We start from the raw sequence: 18,916 nt of genomic DNA on the forward strand, positions 1-18,916 counted from the left end.
AAACTTTTTTCCTATGAGTTAAATTGATATATTTCAAATGTTAAAATTAAGAAAAATTAATGATGATTGAAATGACAATAAAACTACATCTTTTGATTCTGATTTCTTTGTAATACGCATGACGAGGGGTATGTGGTTGGGGGTGTGGTGGGGGTATGTCTAAAAGTGCCCCACTTTCTTATCTCAAAATTGGAGGGTATGCTTGAAGTGAGAAGGATATGGAGGCTGCCATATATATTTCCTTATAAATAATGCAGATTGCCTGGCTGTCCTGCTGATCATCTGCCTCTACTACGTTTATCCATAGACCCTTAACAAGCATGCAGATCAGGTGCTCTGACTGAAGTCAGACTGGATTAGCTGCATGCTAGTAGGCGACGGTCCTCGTTCGTGTGTAGAAGACTTTACAGGATACCTTAGTGTTGACACAAATGTAAAAACGGGAAGGAGCAAGTACGTCTATTATGCTCTCCTCACTCCCTCTGCTCCCCTTGTTGTTTTTTTGTCCCCCACTGTTACTTTGTAATAAGCATCCAAAGCATACTCCATGTCAGGGAGGTCGGTGGCAAGAGCTCGGTCAGGCAGCTGGGAGCGTTCTGCGCATGTGCACTACAATGTTGTGACATAGTGCGCAAGTGCAGAGCGCTCCCGGACGGGAGATCGCGGACATGCGTCACTGGGCAGCACCTGCATACTTGCCATCCGACCACCCCGACCCGGAAGAAGCTTTGGATGCCTATTAATCAGTAACGAAGGGGGACAGAGGACAACAGTGGGCATGAGGTGAGCATGCTACATGTGCCTGCTCCCCCCGTTTTTAAATTTGTGTCAGCGTTAAGGTATCCTTTAAACTGAGTATTAACTGTACTTCCCTCTGTGTTTAGGTGAGAATATGCACCATGTACTGCACTTGACAGCACCATGAATGATGTATGTAAATCAGTTGGAATATTTAGACAAGTATCTCCTGCCTGAGATAACCTGCACCATGCATGTGCCATACCACCTGACTCCACACTCATAAATGAAATCATTATCAGAACATCTAGTGAAGCTACTATAGAAACCAGTGCTACAGATTGCCCAGCAAGCTCATGGTGAACCAGAACTTCCAGGAGTGTGTAAGAGACCAAAAAGCCTCCTCACTAAAATGCTATGCACAACAGAAGTTTGCCTTCCAGCGGTTCTGGAGGTGTGTTTAGCTATCAGGGAGAACAAAGATGCATTGTGGGACACCTCATATGCTCACTCCAACCTGAATAATTCGCAAATACCTTCTGTTTTAACCACCTGCCGATCGCCCACAGCCGATGGGCGGCGGCTAAGTGGACGCCGAAAGGACCGCAATCCGCCCATGGGCGTTGCATCCTTTCGGCATGCCTGGGGAGCGATCGCGGTGACGCGCGCTTCCCCCGGCAACTGGCTCCGCCCACCCGCAACGACAACCCGCCGGCCGTTCGGAAGCGCCGATGGGTTGTTAACCCCACGATCGCCGCATACAAAGTGTATAATACACTTTGTAATGTATATAAAGTGTATTATACAGGCTGCCTCCTGCCCTGGTGGTCCCAGTGTCCGAGGGACCACCAGGGCAGGCTGCAGCCACCCTAGTCTGCACCAAACACACTGATCCTGCCCCCCCTTCCCTCTGATCGCCCACAGCACCCCTCAGACCCCCCCTGCCCACCCCTCAGACCCCTGGTTACACCCAATCACTCCCCTAATCACCCATCAATCACTCCCTGTCACTATCTGTCAACGCTATTTTTTTAGTTTAGGTCCTAACTTCACCCTGGGGGCTCTTGATCACCCCCCCCCCTGTGTACTGTATGCATCTATCCCCCCTGTAATAACCCACTGATCACCTGTCAATCACCCATCAATCACCCCCTGTCACTGCCACCCATCAATCAGCCCCTAACCTGCCCCTTGCGGGCAATCTGATCACCCACCCACACCATCAGATCGCCCGCAGACCCGACGTCAGATCACCTCCCAAGTGCATTGTTTACATCTGTTCTCTCCTCTAAACACCCACTAATTACCCATCAATCACCGCCTATCACCACCTGTCACTGTTACCCATCAGATTAGACCCTAATCTGCCCCTTGCGGGCACCCAATCAACCGCCCACACGCTCAGATTGCCCTCAGACCACCCCCCTTATAAATTCGCCAGTGCATTATTTACATCTGTTATTCCCTGTAATAACCCACTGATCACCTGTCAATCACCCATAAATCACCCCTGTCACTGCCACCCATCAATCAGCCCCTAACCCGCCCCTTGCGGGCAATCTGATCACCCACCCACCCCATCATATCGCCCGCAGACCCGACGTCAGATCACCTCCCAAGTGCATTGTTTACATCTGTTCTCTCCTCTAAACAACAACAACAACAACTAACATTTGTAGAGCGCTTTTCTCCCATAGGACTCAAAGCGCATAAGCATGGCTCAGACCATCGTGGTACAGAGGAAGAATTTTATAAGTCCGGAAATGCCATGCTAAACAGGTGGCTTTTCAGTCTGGATTTGAATAGCTCCAGGGATGGTGCTGTCTTTTCTGGATGTGGTAGGGAGTTCCAAAGAGTAGGGGCAGCATGACAGAAGGCTCTGTCTCCAGATATTTTGAGGTGCACTCTGGGAGTGACCAAGTTTATAGAACTTGCTGATCTGAGGTTGTGAGAGGTGTGGTGCAGCTTCAGCAAGTCCTTCATGTATCCAGGGCCCAGATTGTGCAGGGATTTGAATGTCAGCAGTCCAATCTTGAATAGTATTCTCCATTCTACTGGTAGCCAGTGCAGTGATCGAAGGATCGGTGTAATGTGACAGTGGCAAGGCTGGTTTGTTAGCAATCTGGCAGCAGCATTCTTCACTGATTGCAGGCGACGCAGGTCCTTTTTGGTGAGGCCAGCATAAAGGGCACTGCAGTAGTCCAGCCGTGATGTGATGAAGGCGTGAACTAGGGTTAGAAGATCCTCTGGGGGAATCAGATGTTTAATCTTTGTAGGAAGATTTAACTACAGATGAAATTTGGTTTCTGAAACTCAAATCCCCATCGATTAGTACGCCAAGGCTGCGCACAAGGTTGGAGCTGTTTATGTCTGAATTCCCAATCCTGATTGATGTTGCTTTAGGATAGAGCTGTTTTGATGGTGAGCACTGGCTTTGGACAAAGAGGACCTCAGTTTTGTCAGCATTCAGTTTCAACCAGTTATCATTCATCCATGCCTGTAGCTCAGCTAAGCAAGAGTTTATTTTTGGAGTAGGGTCTGTTCCAGCAGGTTTGAAGGACAGGTATAGCTGTGTGTCATCAGCGTAGCAGTGGTACGCAGGGCCGGGCCGAGGCATAGGCTGGAGAGGCTCCAGCCTCAGGGCGCAGTGTAGGAGGGGGCGCAGAATTCATTCAGCTGTCATTCCTAATTGTGTTTGAAGCAGAAAGAAATAAGAAAAGGGGATGCATATCAGTGACTGCAAGCCAGATAACTAGATATTAAAGTGTTGGGGAGGTAGTGGGCCCTGTGGCACCTCTTAGTCTAATAGCAAACAGTGTGAGACGGCTGGGGTGGCAGGGATGGAGGGGCGCACTTTGGTGTCTCAGCCTTGGGTGCTGGAGGACCTTGTTCCGCCTCTGGTGGTACGTCAGGCCATGTCGTTGGATAAGTGTACTGAGTGGCAACATGTAGATTGCGAACAGCAGAGGGGATAGGATTGATCCTTGTGGCACTCCAAATTGTAGAGGTGCAGGTTTGGACATTATAGGTCCTAGGGATACTTTCTGTGTTCTTTCAGTCAGGAATGATTTGAACCACTGGAGGACTGATCCACTGATGCCATAGTAATCCTGCAGTCTGTTAAGCAGGATTTCATGGTCAACCGTATCAAAAGCTGCTGAGAGATCCAACAGGATTAGGATGGAACATTCCCCTCTGTCCCTTGCCATGAGCAGATCGTTGCAAACTTGCATGAGGGCTGTTTCACAGCTGTGGTGTTTCTTAAAGGGAAGGTTCAGGGAGGGTGGGCAAAAAATAAAAATCAATTTCCACTTACCTGGGGCTTCCTCCAGCCCGTGGCAGGCAGGAGGTGCCCTCGCCGCCGCTCCGCAGGCTCCCGGTGGTCTCCGGTGGCCGACCCGACCTGGCCAGGCCGGGCTCTTCTGCGCTCCAAGGCCCGGAACTTCTGCGTCCCACGCCGGCGCTCTGACGTCATCGGACGTCCTCCGGGCTCTACTGCGCAGGCGCAGAACTACTGCGCATGCGCAGTAGAGCCCGGAGGACGTCCGATGACGTCAGAGCGCCGGAGTGGGACGCAGAAGTTCCGGGCCTTGGAGCGCAGAAGAGCCCGACCTGGCAGCCGGCCTGGCCAGGTCGGGTCGGCCACCGGAGACCACCGGGAGCCTGCGGAGCGGCGGCGAGGGCACCTCCTGCCTGCCACGGGCTGGAGGAAGCCCCAGGTAAGTGGAAATTGATTTTTATTTTTTACCCACCCTCTCTGAACCTTCCCTTTAAAGCCAGATTGTAGAGGGTCCAGGATGTTGTTTACTGACAGCCTGGTTTCAAGTAGCAGATAGACAGCCTTTTCAATAACTTTACCTAAGAAGGGGAGGTTGGATACAGATATGTAGCTGCTCATTGCATCTGGATCCATGGAAGGTTTTTAAGAAGGGGCTTGATGATTCCTTCTTTTAACCACTTGAGGACCGCCCCCAGCCGATGGGCGGCGGCAAAGTCCGGGCCCAAACGACCGCAATACGCCCATCGGCGGGGGCGGCTGCGGGAGTGGCTATGCGGCGATCGCGTCATTCGTGACGCGATCAGCCGCCGGGGACTCGCTCCGCCCACCGCTCGTAGTAACCCGCCGGCAGTTCGGAAGCGCCGGTGGGTTACTAGCACCCGGATCGCCGCTGCACATATGTATAATAGGCTTTGTAATGTATACAAAGCCTATTATACTGGCTGCCTCCTGCCCTGGTGGTCCCAGTGTCCGAGGGACCACCAGGGCAGGCTGCAGCCACCCTAGTCTGCACCCAAGCACACTGATTTCCCCCCCCCCTGCCCCCTGATCGCCCAGAGCACCCCTCAGACCCCCCCCTGCCCACCCCCCAGACCACTGTTTGCACCCAGTCACCCCCCTAATCACCCATCAATCACTCCCTGTCACTATCTGTCAACGCTATTTTTTTTTTATCCCCCCCCTGCCCACTGCCCCCTCCTGATCACCCCCCCACCCCTCAGATTCTCCCCAGACCCCCCCCCCCCCGTGTACTGTATGCATCTATCCCCCCTGATCACCTGTCAATCACCCGTCAATCACCCCCTGTCACTGCTACCCATCAATCAGCCCCTAACCTGCCCCTTGCGGGCAATCTGATCACCCACCCACACCAATAGATCGCCCGCAGATCCGACATCAGATCACCTCCCAAGTGCAGTGTTTACATCTCTTCTCTCCTCTAAACACCCACTAATTACCCATCAATCACCCATCAATCACCCCCTATCACCACCTGTCACTGTTACCCATCAGATTAGACCCTAATCTACCCCTTGCGGGCACCCAATCACCCGCCCACACGCTCAGATTGCCCTCAGACCCCCCCTTATCAATTCGCCAGTGCAATATTTACATCTGTTATTCCCTGTAATAACCCACTGATCACCTGTCAATCACCTATCAATCACCCCCTGTCACTGCCACCCATCAATCACCCCCTGTCACTGCCACCCATCAATCAGCCCCTAACCTGCCCCTTGCGGGCAATCTGATCACCCACCCACACCAATAGATCGCCCGCAGATCCGACATCAGATCACCTCCCAAGTGCAGTGTTTACATCTCTTCTCTCCTCTAAACACCCACTAATTACCCATCAATCACCCCCTATCACCACCTGTCACTGTTACCCATCAGATTAGACCCTAATCTGCCCCTTGCGGGCACCCAATCACCCGCCCACACGCTCAGATTGCCCTCAGACCCCCCCCTTATCAATTCGCCAGTGCAATATTTACATCTGTTATTCCCTGTAATAACCCACTGATCACCTGTCAATCACCTATCAATCACCCCCTGTCACTGCCACCCATCAATCACCCCCTGTCACTGCCACCCATCAATCAGCCCCTAACCTGCCCCTTGCGGGCAATCTGATCACCCACCCACATCAATAGATCGCCCGCAGATCCGACATCAGATCACCTCCCAAGTGCAGTGTTTACATCTCTTCTCTCCTCTAAACACCCACTAATAACCCATCAATCACCCCCTATCACCACCTGTCACGGTTACCCATCAGATTAGACCCTAATCTGCCCCTTACGGGCACCCAATCACCCGCCCACACCTCAGAACGTCCTCAGACCCCAGCCCTGATCACCTCGCTAGTGCATTGCTTGCATCTATTTCCCCCCTCTAATCACACCTTGAGACACCCATCAATCACCTCCTGTCACCCCCTAGCACACCTACCCATCAGATCAGGCCCTAATTTGCCCTGTGTGGGCTCCTGATCACTCGGCCAAACCCTCAGATCCCCCTCAGACCCCCTTCCGATCACCTCCCCAGTGCATTGATTGCATCTATTTTCCCCTCTAACCGCCCCCTGAGACACCCATCAATCACCTCCTGTCACCCCCCTAGCACTCCTATCCATCAGATCAGGCCCAAAACATCCTGTCATCTAAGAGGCCACCCTGCTTATGACCGGTTCCACAAAATTTGCCCCCTCATAGACCACCTGTCATCAACATTTGCAGATGCTTATACCCCTGAACAGTCATTTTGAGAAATTTGGTTTCCAGACTACTCACAGTTTTAGGCCCGTAAAATGCCAGGGCAGTATAGGAACCCCACAAGTGACCCCATTTTAGAAAGAAGACACCCCAAGGTATTCTGTTAGGTGTATGATGAGTTCATAGAAGATTTTATTTTTTGTCAAAAGTTAGCGGAAATTGGATTTTTATTGTTTTTTTCACAAAGTGTCATTTTTCACTAACTCGTGACAAAAAATAAAATCTATGAACTCACCATACCCCTAACGGAATACCTTGGGGTGTCTTCTTTCTAAAATGGGGTCACTTGTGGGGTTCCTATACTGCCCTGGCATTTTAGGGGCCCTAAACCGTGAGGAGTAGTCTAGAAAACAAATGCCTCAAAATGACCTGTGAATAGGACGTTGGGCCCCTTAGCGCACCTAGGCTGCAAAAAAGTGTCACACATGTGGTATCGCCATACTCAGGAGAAGTAGTATAATGTGTTTTGTGGTGTATTTTTACACATACCCATGCTGGGTGGGAGAAATCTCTCTGTAAATGGACAATTGTGTGTAAAAAAAATCAAAAATGTGTCATTTACAGAGATATTTCTCCCACCCAGCATGGTTATATGTAAAAATACACCACAAAACACATTATACTACTTCTTCTGAGTACGGCGATACCACATGTGTGACACTTTTTTGCAGTCTAACTGTGCTAAGGGGCCCAAAGTCCAATGAGTACCTTTAGGATTTCACAGGTCATTTTGAGACATTTGGGTTCAAGACTACTCCTCACGGTTTAGGGCCCCTAAAATGCCAGGGCAGTATAGGAACACACAAGTGACCCCATTTTAGAAAGAAGACACCCCAAGGTATTCTGTTAGGTGTATGATGAGTTCATAGAAGATTTTATTTTTGTCACAAGTTAGCGGAAATTGATATGTATTGTTTTTTTTTTCACAAAGTGTCATTTTCCGCTAACTTGTGACAAAAAAAAAATCTTCTATGAACTCAACATACTCCTAACAGAATACCTTGGGGTGTCTTCTTTCTAAAATGGGGTCACTTGTGGGGTTCCTATACTGCCCTGGCATTTTAGGGGCCCTAAACCGTGAGCAGTAGTCTAGAATCCAAATGCCTCAAAATGACCTGTGAATAGGACGTTAGGCCCCTTAGCGCACCTAGGTTGCAAAAAAGTGTCACACATGTGGTATCGCCGTACTCAGAAGAAGTAGTATATTGTGTTTTGGGGGGTATTTTTACACATACCCATGCTGGGTGGGAGAAATCTCTCTGTAAATGGACAACTGTGTGTAAAAAAAATCAAACAATTGTCATTTACAGAGATATTTCTCCCACCCAGCATGGGTATGTGTAAAAATACACCCCAAAACACATTTTACTACTTCTCCTGAGTACGGCGGTACCACATGTGTGGCACTTTTTTGCACCCTAAGTGCGCTAAGAGGCCCAAAGTCCAATGAGTACCTTTAGGATTTCACAGGTCATTTTGCGACATTTGGTTTCAAGACTACTCCTCACGGTTTAGGGCTCCTAAAATGCCAGGGCAGTATAGGAACCCCACAAATGACCCCATTTTAGAAAGAAGACACCCCAAGGTATTCCGTTAGGAGTACGGTGAGTTCATAGAAGATTTTATTTTTTGTCACAAGTTAGCGGAAAATGACACTTTGTGAAAAAAAACAATTAAAATCAATTTCCGCTAACTTGTGACAAAAAAAAAAAAAATCTTCTATGAACTCACCATCCTCCTAACGGAATACCTTGGGGTGTCTTCTTTCTAAAATGGGGTAATTTGTGGGGTTCCTATACTTTCCTGGCATTTTAGGGGCCCTAAACCGTGAGGAGTAGTCTTGAAACGAAATTTCTCAAAATGACCTGTGAAATCCTAAAGGTACTCATTGAACTTTGGGCCCCTTAGCGCAGTTAGGGTGCAAAAAAGTGCCACACATGTGGTATCGCCGTAGTATAATGTGTTTTGGGGTGTATTTTACCACATACCCATGCTGAGTGGGAGAAATATCTCTATAAATAGACAATTGTGTGTAAAAAAAATAAAACAATTGTCATTTACGGAGATATTTCTCCCACCCAGCATGGGTATGTGTAAAAATACACCCCAAAACACATTATACTACTTCTCCCGAGTACGGCAATACCACATGTGTGGCACTTTTTTGCAGCCTAACTGCGCTAAGGGGCCAAAAGTCCAATGAGCATCTTTAGGCTTTACAGGGGTGCTTACAATTAGGCACCCCCCAAAATGCCAGGACAGTGAACACACCCCACAAATGACCCCATTTTGGAAAGTAGACACTTCAAGGTATTCAGAGAGGAGCATAGTGAGTCCGTGGCAGATTTCATTTTTTTTTGTCGCAAGTTAGAAGAAATGGAAACTTTTTTTTTTCTTTTTTTTGTCAGAAAGTGTCATTTTCCGCTAACTTGTGACAAAAAATAAAATCTTCTATGAACTCACCATGCCTCTCACTGAATACTTTGGGATGTCTTCTTTCCAAAATGGGGTCATTTGGGGGGTATTTGTACTATCCTGGAATTTTAGCCCCTCATGAAACCTGACAGGTGCGCAGAAAAGTCAGAGATGCTTGAAAATGGGAAAATTCACTTTTGGCACCATAGTTTGTAAACGCTATAACTTTTACCCAATCCAATAAATATACACTGAATGTTGTTTTTTTTATCAAAGACATGTAGCAGAATAACTTTTGCGCTCAAATGTATAGGAAATTTTACTTTATTTGAAAAATGTCAGCACAGCAAGTTAAAAAAGTCATTTTTTTGCCAAAATTCATGTCTTTTTTGATGAATATAATAAAAACTAAAACTCGCAGCAGCAATCAAATAGCAGCAAAAGAAAGCTGTATTAGTGACAAGAAAAGGAGGTAAAATTCCTTTAGGTGGTAGGTTGTATGACCGAGCAATAAACCGTGAAAGCTGCAGTGGTCTGAATGGAGAAAAAGGCTCTGGTCCTTAAGGGGCGAAAAGACTGTGGTCCTTAAGTGGTTAAAAAGGTAGGAAACCTCTCTGCTTGCAGAGAGCAATTTACTATTTTGTGAAATGCTGGACCAAGCAGGTCAGGGCATTTCAGCATATGCTTAGTTGGTCCAGGCCAGGGTCCAGGTCGCAGGTTGTCTGGCGGAGGCGACGGAGGATGTCTGAGATCTCTTCCTCACTAATACTTTTGAAGTCAGTGCAGGGTGTTAGGTTGTTTTTGCAGCTATTTCCAGGAGTTGCATGAGTCTTGGGTGCTGTGGACTGAATGAGAGACCGAATAGAGGATACTTTGTCAGCAAAGTAGCAAGCAAATTTCTCAAATAGCTCCTTTGAGGGAGTTATAGTAGGCTTTAGGCAGGATGGGTTACATAGTCTATCAACTGTGCGGAATAGTTGGGCTGGTCTGTTGGCGGCCTTTGCGATCTCCTGTGATAGGTAGGAGGATTTTTTCTTGGTGATCGCATTTTGGTAGCTTTCCAGGTGAGAGACAAGGGTGTGTTTATCTTTTGAATTCTGAGATTTTCACCACTTCCTTTCTAGTCTGCGCACTTCTTTCTTTAGGTCCTTTAGTGAGCTGTCAAACCACCGTGCTTGGTGAAGTGGTGTAGACCGTTTAATGCGAACTGGAGCAAGGGTGTCATAGGCAGATGACACTGCATGGTTGTACATCAGGACCATGGAGTCTGGGTCTGCGCAATGATTGGTTAATGCGTCGAAGTTGAGGATATTCTGAACGTGCTGGGGTGAGACATCTTTCAGAGAACGGTATTTTATTAGTTCTTTCCCTCTGTGTTTTATCGCTGGTGCTGTCAGAGAGAAGTGGATGGTGTGGTGGTCTGACCATATCACTGGGTTTATATCCATGTGTGATATTAAAAGTCCGCAATGAAATATGAGATACAGGGTGTGCCCTTTCTTGTGGGTGGGGAGGTTGACAGCCTGAGAGAAACCCAGTTCACTCATTATGAGAAGTAGTTCACTTCCTAGGCATGAGGCGTGATCAATCATCCACCCATGCATTAAAATCTCCCAGAATGATCCATCTAGGGTGTTCCACTGTAAGGCAGGATAAGAGTTCAGAGATTTCTTTAACCACCCTGGCGTTCTATTGAGATCGCCAGGGCGGCTGCGGGAGGGTTTTTTTTAAATTAAAAAAAAACTATTTCATGCAGCCAACTGAAAGTTGGCTGCATGAAAGCCCACTAGAGGGCGCTCCTGAAGCATAATTCCGATCGCCTCCGGCAATCAGAATTAACAAGGAAGGCTGCTATGAGCAGCCTTCCTTGTTTGGCTTTCCTTGTCGCCATGGCGACGAGCGGAGTGACGTCATGGACGTCCTGACGTCAGCCGCCTCCGATCCATACCTTAGCGCTGGCCGGAACTATTTGTTCCGGCTGCGCAGGGCTCGGGTGGCTGGGGCAGCGATCAGGCAGCACACGCGGCTGGCAAAGTGCCGGCTGCGTGTGCTGCTTTTTATTTGGAGAGAATCGGCCAAGCAGGGCCTGAGCGGCACCCTCTGGCGGTAATGGACGAGCTGAGCTCGTCCATACCGCTAAGGTGGTTAAGAAAGACTGGACCATTTTCTGGGGGCGGTATATGAGCAATATGTTGATGTTTACTTCTGCTGACAGTTGGGCTGCAAGACATTCAAAGGTTTCATACTCAGAAGTAGTATAATGTGTTTTATGGTGTATTTTTACACATACCCATGCTGGGTGGGAGAAATATCTCTGTAAATAGACAATTGTGTGTAAAAAAAAAAATCAAAAAATTGTAATTTACAGAGATATTTCTCCCACCAAGCATGGGTATATGTAAAAATACACCACAAAACACATTATACTACTTCTCCTGAGTACGGCGGTGCCACATGTGTAGCACTTTTTTGCACCCTAACTGTGCTAAGGGGCCCAAAGTCCAACGAGTACCTTTAGGATTTCACAGGTCATTTTGAGAAATTTGGTTTCAAGACTACTTCTCACGGTTTAGGGCCACTAAAATGCCAGGGCAGTATAGGAATCCCACAAGTGACCCCATTTTAGAAAGAAGACACCCCAAGGTATTCCGTTAGGGGTATGGTGAGTTCATAGAAGATTTTATTTTTTGTCACAAGTTAGCGGAAATCGATTTTTATTGTTTTTTTTTTTCACAAAGTGTCAATTTCCGCTAACTTGTGACAAAAAAAAAAATATTCTATGAGCTCACCATACTCCTAACAGAATACCTTGTGCTGTTGTTTTTCTAAAATGGGGTCACTTGTGGGGTTCCTAAACTGTCCTGGCATTTTAGGGGCCCTAAACCGTCAGGCGTGGTCTTGAAACCAAATGTCTCAAAACGACCTGTGAAATCATAAAGGTACTCATTGGACTTTGGGCCCCTTAGCGCAGTTAGGGTGCAAAAAAGTGCAACACATGTGGTATCGCTGTACTCAGGAGAAGTAGTATAATGTGTTTTGGGGTGTATTTTTACACATACCCATGCTGGGTGGGAGAAATCTCTCTGTAAATGGACAGATTTGTGTGTAAAAAAAATCAAAACATTGTCATTTACAGAGATATTTCTACCACCCAGCATGGGTATGTGTAAAAATACACCCCAAAACACATTATACTACTTCTCCTGAGTACGGCGATACCACATGTGTGGCACTTTTTTGCAGCCTAACTGCGCTAAGGGGCCCAAAGTCCAATGAGCACCTTTAGGCTTTACAGGGGTGCTTACAATTTAGCACCCCCCAAAATGCCAGGACAGTAAACACACCCCACAAATGACCCCATTTTGGAAAGTAGACACTTCAAGGTATTCAGAGAGGGGCATGGTGAGTCTGTGGCAGATTTCCTTTTTTTTGTCACAAGTTAGCAGAAAAGGAAACTTTTTTTTTGTCTCAAAGTGTCATTTTCCGCTAACTTGTGACAGAAAAGAAAATCTTCTATGAACTCACCATGCCTCTCAGTGAATACTTTGGGATGTCTTCTTTCCAAAATGCGGTCATTTGGGGGGTATTTATACTATCCTGGAATTTTAGCACCTCATGAAACATGACAGGTGCTCAGAAAAGTCGGAGATGCTTTAAAATGGGAAAATTCAATTTTTGCACCATAGTTTGTAAACGCTATAACTTTTACCCAAACCAATAAATATACACTGAATGTTTTTTTTTTTTTTTATCAAAGACATGTAGCACAATAAATTTGGACAAAAATGTATACATAAATTTTACTTTATTTGACAAATTTTATCACAAATCTTTTTTTTTGACAAAATTGATGTCTTTTTTGATGAATATAATAAAAACTAAAAATCTCAGCAGCAATCAAATAGCACCAAAAGAAAGCTGTATTAGTGACAAGAAAAGGAGGGAAAATTCATTTAGACCAGGGGTCTCAAACTCGCGGCCCGCGGGCCATTTGCGGCCCTCGATACAATATTTTGTGGCCCTCGCCGGCAAAAGTTTCCTTATAGTTCGCTTCAGTGCTCCCAAGCAATCCGCCGCTAAACAAGGGCTGCAGAGCCCCCAAATCGCCCAGGGGGCAATCCGCCGGCATTTCCTGGAAGGGGCAGAGCTTTCAGCTTCAGCTCTGCCCCTCCTGACGTCAATCACCGCACGGATCGCCGCCTCTCCCCGCCCCTCTCTGTGAAGGAAGAGTGAGAGGGGCGGGCAGAGGCGGCGATGCGCCGCGATTGTGAAATTCCTTTTGCGGCCCAGCCTCATCCCTACTTTGCCTCCTGCGGCCCCCCAGGTAAATTGAGTTTGAGACCCCTGATTTAAATAGTAGGTCGTATAACTGAGCAATAAACCGTTAAATCTGCAGTGGTCTGAATGGAAAAAAAAGGCTCTGGTCCTTAACCACTTAAGGACTGCAGTCATAAAACCCCTTAAGGACCAGAGCCTTTTTTTCGATTCGGACCACTGCAGCTTTTACGGTTTATTGCTCAGTCATACAACCTACCACCTAAATGAATTTTACCTCCTTTTCTTGTCACTAATACAGCTTTCTTTCGGTGCTATTTGATTGCTGCTGCGAGTTTTACTTTTTATTATATTCATCAAAAAAGACATGAATTTTGTCAAAAAAATGACTTTTTTAACTTTCTGTGCTGACAAGTAAAATTTCCTATACATTTGAGCGCGAAAGTTATTCTGCTACATGTCTTTGATAAAAAAAAACATTCAGTGTATATTTATTGGATTGGGTAAAAGTTATAGCGTTTACAAACTATGGTGCCAAAAGTGAATTTTCCCATTTTCAAGCATCTCTGACTTTTCTGCGCACCTGTCAGGTTTCATGAGGGGCTAAAATTCCAGGATAGTACAAATCCCCCCCAAATGACCCCATTTTGGAAAGAAGACATCCCAAAGTATTCAGTGAGAGGCATGGTGAGTTCATAGAAGATTTTATTTTTTGTCACAAGTTAGCAGAAAATGACACTTTGTAACAAAAAAAAAAAAAAAAAAAAAGTTTCCATTTCTTCTAACTTGCGACAAAAAAAAATGAAATCTGCCACGGACTCACTATGCTACTCTCTGAATACCTTGAAGTGTCTACTTTCCAAAATGGGGTCATTTGTGTGGTGTGTTCACTGTCCTGGCATTTTGGGGGGTGCCTAATTGTAAGCACCCCTGTAAAGCCTAAAGATGCTCATTGGACTTTGGGCCCCTTAGCGCAGTTAGGCTGCAAAAAAGTGCCACACATGTGGTATTGCCGTACTCAGGTGAAGTAGTATAATGTGTTTTGGGGTGTATTTTTACACATACCCATGCTGGGTGGGAGAAATATCTCCGTAAATGACAATTGTTTTATTTTTTTTACACACAATTGTCAATTTATAGAGATATTTCTCCCACTCAGCATGGGTATGTGGAAAAATACACCCCAAAACACATTATACTACTTCTCCTGAGTACGGCGATACCACATGTGTGGCACTTTTTTGCACCCTAACTGCGCTAAGGGGCCCAAAGTCCAATGAGTACCTTTAGGATTTCACAGGTCATTTTGAGAAATTTCGTTTCAAGACTGCTCCTCACGGTTTAGGGCTCCTAAAATGCCAGGACAGTATAGGAATCCCACAAATTACCCCATTTTAGAAAGAAGACACCCCAAGGTATTCCATTAGGAGGATGGTGAGTTCATAGAAGATTTTTTTTTTTGTCACAAGTTAGCGGAAATTGATTTTAATTGTTTTTTTTCACAAAGTGTCATTTTCCGCTAACTTGTGACAAAAATAAAATCTTCTATGAACTCACCATACTCCTAACGGAATACCTTGGGGTGTCTTCTTTCTAAAATGGGGTCATTTGTGGGGTTCCTATACTGCCCTGGCATTTTAGGGGCCCTAAACCGTGAGGAGTAGTCTTGAAACCAAATGTCGCAAAATGACCTGTGAAATCCTAAAGGTACTCATTGGACTTTGGGCCCCTTAGCGCACTTAGGGTGCAAAAAAGTGCCACACATGTGGTACCGCCGTACTCAGGAGAAGTAGTATAATGTGTTTTGGGGTGTATTTTTACACATACAGATGCTAGGTGGGAGAAATATCTCTGTAAATGACAATTATTTGATTTTTTTTACACACAATTGTCCATTTACAGAGAGATTTCTCCCACCCAGCATGGGTATGTATAAAAATACACCTCAAAACACATTATACTACTTCTTCTGAGTACGGCGATACCACATGTGTGACACTTTTTTGCAACCTAGGTGCGCTAAGGGGCCTAACGTCCTATTCACAGGTCATTTTGAGGCATTTGGATTCTAGACTACTCCTCACGGTTTAGGGCCCCTAAAATGCCAGGGCAGTATAGGAACCCCACAAGTGACCCCATTTTAGAAAGAAGACACCCCAAGGTATTCCGTTAGGGGTATGGTGAGTTCATAGAAGATTTTTTTTTGTCACAAGTTAGCGGAAAATGACACTTTGTGAAAAAAAAAAACCAATACATATCAATTTCCGCTAACTTGTGACAAAAATAAAATCTTCTATGAACTCACCATACTCCTAACGGAATACCTTGGGGTGTCTTCTTTCTAGAATGGGGTCATTTGTGGGGTTCCAATACTGCCCTGGCATTTTAGGGGCCCTAAACCGTGAGGAGTAGTCTTGAACCCAAATGTCTCAAAATGACCTGTGAAATTCTAAAGGTACTCATTGGACTTTGGGCCCCTTAGCGCACTTAGGGTGCAAAAAAGTGCCACACATGTGGTATCGCCGTACTCAGAAGAAGTAGTATAATGTGTTTTGTGGTGTATTTTTACATATAACCATGCTGGGTGGGAGAAATATCTCTGTAAATGACACATTTTTGATTTTTTTTACACACAATTGTCCATTTACAGAGAGATTTCTCCCACCCAGCATGGGTATGTGTAAAAATACACCACAAAACACATTATACTACTTCTCCTGAGTATGGCGATACTACATGTGTGACACTTTTTTGCAGCCTAGGTGCGCTAAGGGGCCCAACGTCCTATTCACAGGTCATTTTGAGGCATTTGTTTTCTAGACTACTCCCCACGGTTTAGGGCCCCTAAAATGCCAGGGCAGTATAGGAACCCCACAAGTGACCCCATTTTAGAAAGACGACACCCCAAGGTATTCCGTTAGGGGTATGGTGAGTTCATAGAAGATTTTATTTTTTGTCACAAGTTAGTGAAAAATGACACTTTGTGAAAAAAACAATAAAATCCAATTTCCGCTAACTTTTGACAAAAAATAAAATCTTCTATGAACTTATCATACACCTAACAGAATACCTTGGGGTGTCTTCTTTCTAAAATGGGGTCACTTGTGGGGTTCCTATACTGCCCTGGCATTTTACGGGCCCAAAACTGTGAGTAGTCTGGAAACCAAATTTCTCAAAATGACTGTTCAGGGGTATAAGCATCTGCAAATTTTGATGACAGGTGGTCTATGAGGGGGCAAATTTTGTGGAAACGGTCATAAGCAGGGTGGCCTCTTAGATGACAGGATGTATTGGGCCTGATCTGATGGATAGGAGTGCTAGGGGGGTGACAGGAGGTGATTGATGGGTGTCTCAGGGGGCGGTTAGAGGGGAAAATAGATGCAATCAATGCACTGGGGAGGTGATCGGAAGGGGGTCTGAGGGGGATCTGAGGGTTTGGCTGAGTGATCAGGAGCCCACACGGGGCAAATTAGGGCCTGATCTGATGGGTAGGTGTGCTAGGGGGTGACAGGAGGTGATTTATGGGTGTCTCAAGGTGTGATTAGAGGGGGGAAATAGATGCAAGCAATGCACTAGCGAGGTGATCAGGGCTGGGGTCTGAGGGCGTTCTGAGGTGTGGGCGGGTGATTGGGTGCCCGCAAGGGGCAGATTAGGGTCTAATCTGATGGGTAACAGTGACAGGTGGTGATAGGGGGTGATTGATGGGTAATTAGTGGGTGTTTAGAGGAGAGAAGAGATGTAAACACTGCACTTGGGAGGTGATCTGATGTCGGATCTGCGGGCGATCTATTGGTGTGGGTGGGTGATCAGATTGCCCGCAAGGGGCAGGTTAGGGGCTGATTGATGGGTGGCAGTGACAGGGGGTGATTGATGGGTGGCAGTGACAGGGGGTGATTGATGGGTGATTGACAGGTGATCAGTGGGTTATTACAGGGAATAACAGATGTAAATATTGCACTGGCGAATTGATAAGGGGGGGGGGTCTGAGGGCAATCTGAGCGTGTGGGCGGGTGATTGGGTGCCCGCAAGGGGCAGATTAGGGTCTAATCTGATGGGTAACAGTGACAGGTGGTGATAGGGGGTGATTGATGGGTAATTAGTGGGTGTTTAGAGGAGAGAATAGATGTAAACACTGCGCTTGGGAGGTGATCTGATGTCGGATCTGCGGGCGATCTATTGGTGTGGGTGGGTGATCAGATTGCCCGCAAGGGGCAGGTTAGGGGCTGATTGATGGGTGGCAGTGACAGGGGGTGATTGATGGGTGGCAGTGACAGGGGTGATTGACAGGTGATCAGTGGGTTATTACAGGGAAGAACGGATGTAAATAATGCACTGGCGAATCGATAAGGGGGGGGTTGAGGGCAATCTGAGCGTGTGGGCGGGCGATTGGGTGCCCGCGAGGGTCTAATCTGATGGGTAACAGTGACAGGTGGTGATAGGGGGTGATTGATGGGTAATTAGTGGGTGTTTAGAGGAGAGAATAGATGTAAACGATGGATTTGGGAGGTGATCTGATGTCGGATCTGCGGGCGATCTATTGGTGTGGGTGGGTGATCAGATTGCCCGCAAGGGGCAGGTTAGGGGCTGATTGATGGGTGGCAGTGACAGGGGGTGATTGACGGGTGATTGACGGGTGATTGACGGGTGATCAGGGGGGATAGATGCATACAGTACACAGGGGGGGGAGGAGGGTCTGGGGGGGTCTGGGGAGAATCTGAGGGGTGGGGGGGTGATCAGGAGGGAGCAGGGGGCAGTTTAGGGACTAAAAAAAAAAATAGCGTTGACAGATAGTGACAGGGAGTGATTGATGGGTGATTAGGGGGGTGATTGTGTGCAAATGGTGGTCTGGGGGGTGGGCAGGGGGGGGTCTGAGGGGTACTGTGGGCGATCAGGGGGCAGGGGGGGGCAGATCAGTGTGTTTGGGTGCAGACTAGGGTGGCTGCAGCCTGCCCTGGTGGTCCCTCGGACACTGGGACCACCAGGGCAGGAGGCAGCCTGTATAATACACTTTGTAAACATTACAAAGCGTATTATACGCTTCCTATCCGGGGATCGTCGGGTTAACAACCCGCCGGCGCTTCCGATTGGCCGGCGGGTTGACGTCGCGGGTGGGCGGAGCCTATTGCCGGTGGATGCGCGCGCATCCCAGCGCGCGATCCCCGGCCAGAGAGTGCCCCAGGACCTGACGCCAATCTGCGTTACGTGGTCCTGGGGCTGCCACTTTGCCGCCGCCAATATGAAGTAGGCGGTCGGCAAGTGGTTAAAAGACTTCCGAGGCCAAAATCTGCCCCAAAACTTAAAAAAAGTTAACTACCTGCATGACTTTGTAAGGCACTGAGGACGCCGTCCGTGCCCTCTGTGCTGTTCCGCCTGGTCCCCTCTGCTCAATAGCCCCCCCGAAAGGCTGCGACCCCACGGTCCAGGTCGGTAT

General features: G+C 47.1%; 2 protein-coding genes across 31 annotated transcripts in view; one reads left to right on the forward strand and one right to left on the reverse strand.

The window, feature by feature from the left end:
• Window positions 1–18,916, forward strand: part of GATA5 (GATA binding protein 5) — a 2,064,317-nt gene that overhangs the window by 177,421 nt on the left and 1,867,980 nt on the right. The gene's annotated exons all lie outside the window — the stretch shown is intronic.
• The window catches only part of LOC137541415 (opioid growth factor receptor-like), a 62,913-nt gene that overhangs the window by 2,727 nt on the left and 41,270 nt on the right, over window positions 1–18,916 (reverse strand). Inside the window, exon 9 of one of the 3 annotated variants that reach the window (XM_068262692.1) lies at window positions 9,703–10,055. The exons of the other annotated variants lie outside the window; for them this stretch is intronic. Within the exon in view, the coding sequence (XP_068118793.1) occupies window positions 10,001–10,055 (55 nt within the window). The 3' untranslated portion in view covers window positions 9,703–10,000. Of the gene's footprint in view, window positions 1–9,702; window positions 10,056–18,916 lie in introns of those variants that run through there. 3 annotated transcript variants of the gene reach the window in all.

Source organism: Hyperolius riggenbachi, chromosome 12 (genome assembly GCF_040937935.1).
Source record: "Hyperolius riggenbachi isolate aHypRig1 chromosome 12, aHypRig1.pri, whole genome shotgun sequence".
NCBI classification, from domain to species: domain Eukaryota; kingdom Metazoa; phylum Chordata; class Amphibia; order Anura; family Hyperoliidae; genus Hyperolius; species Hyperolius riggenbachi.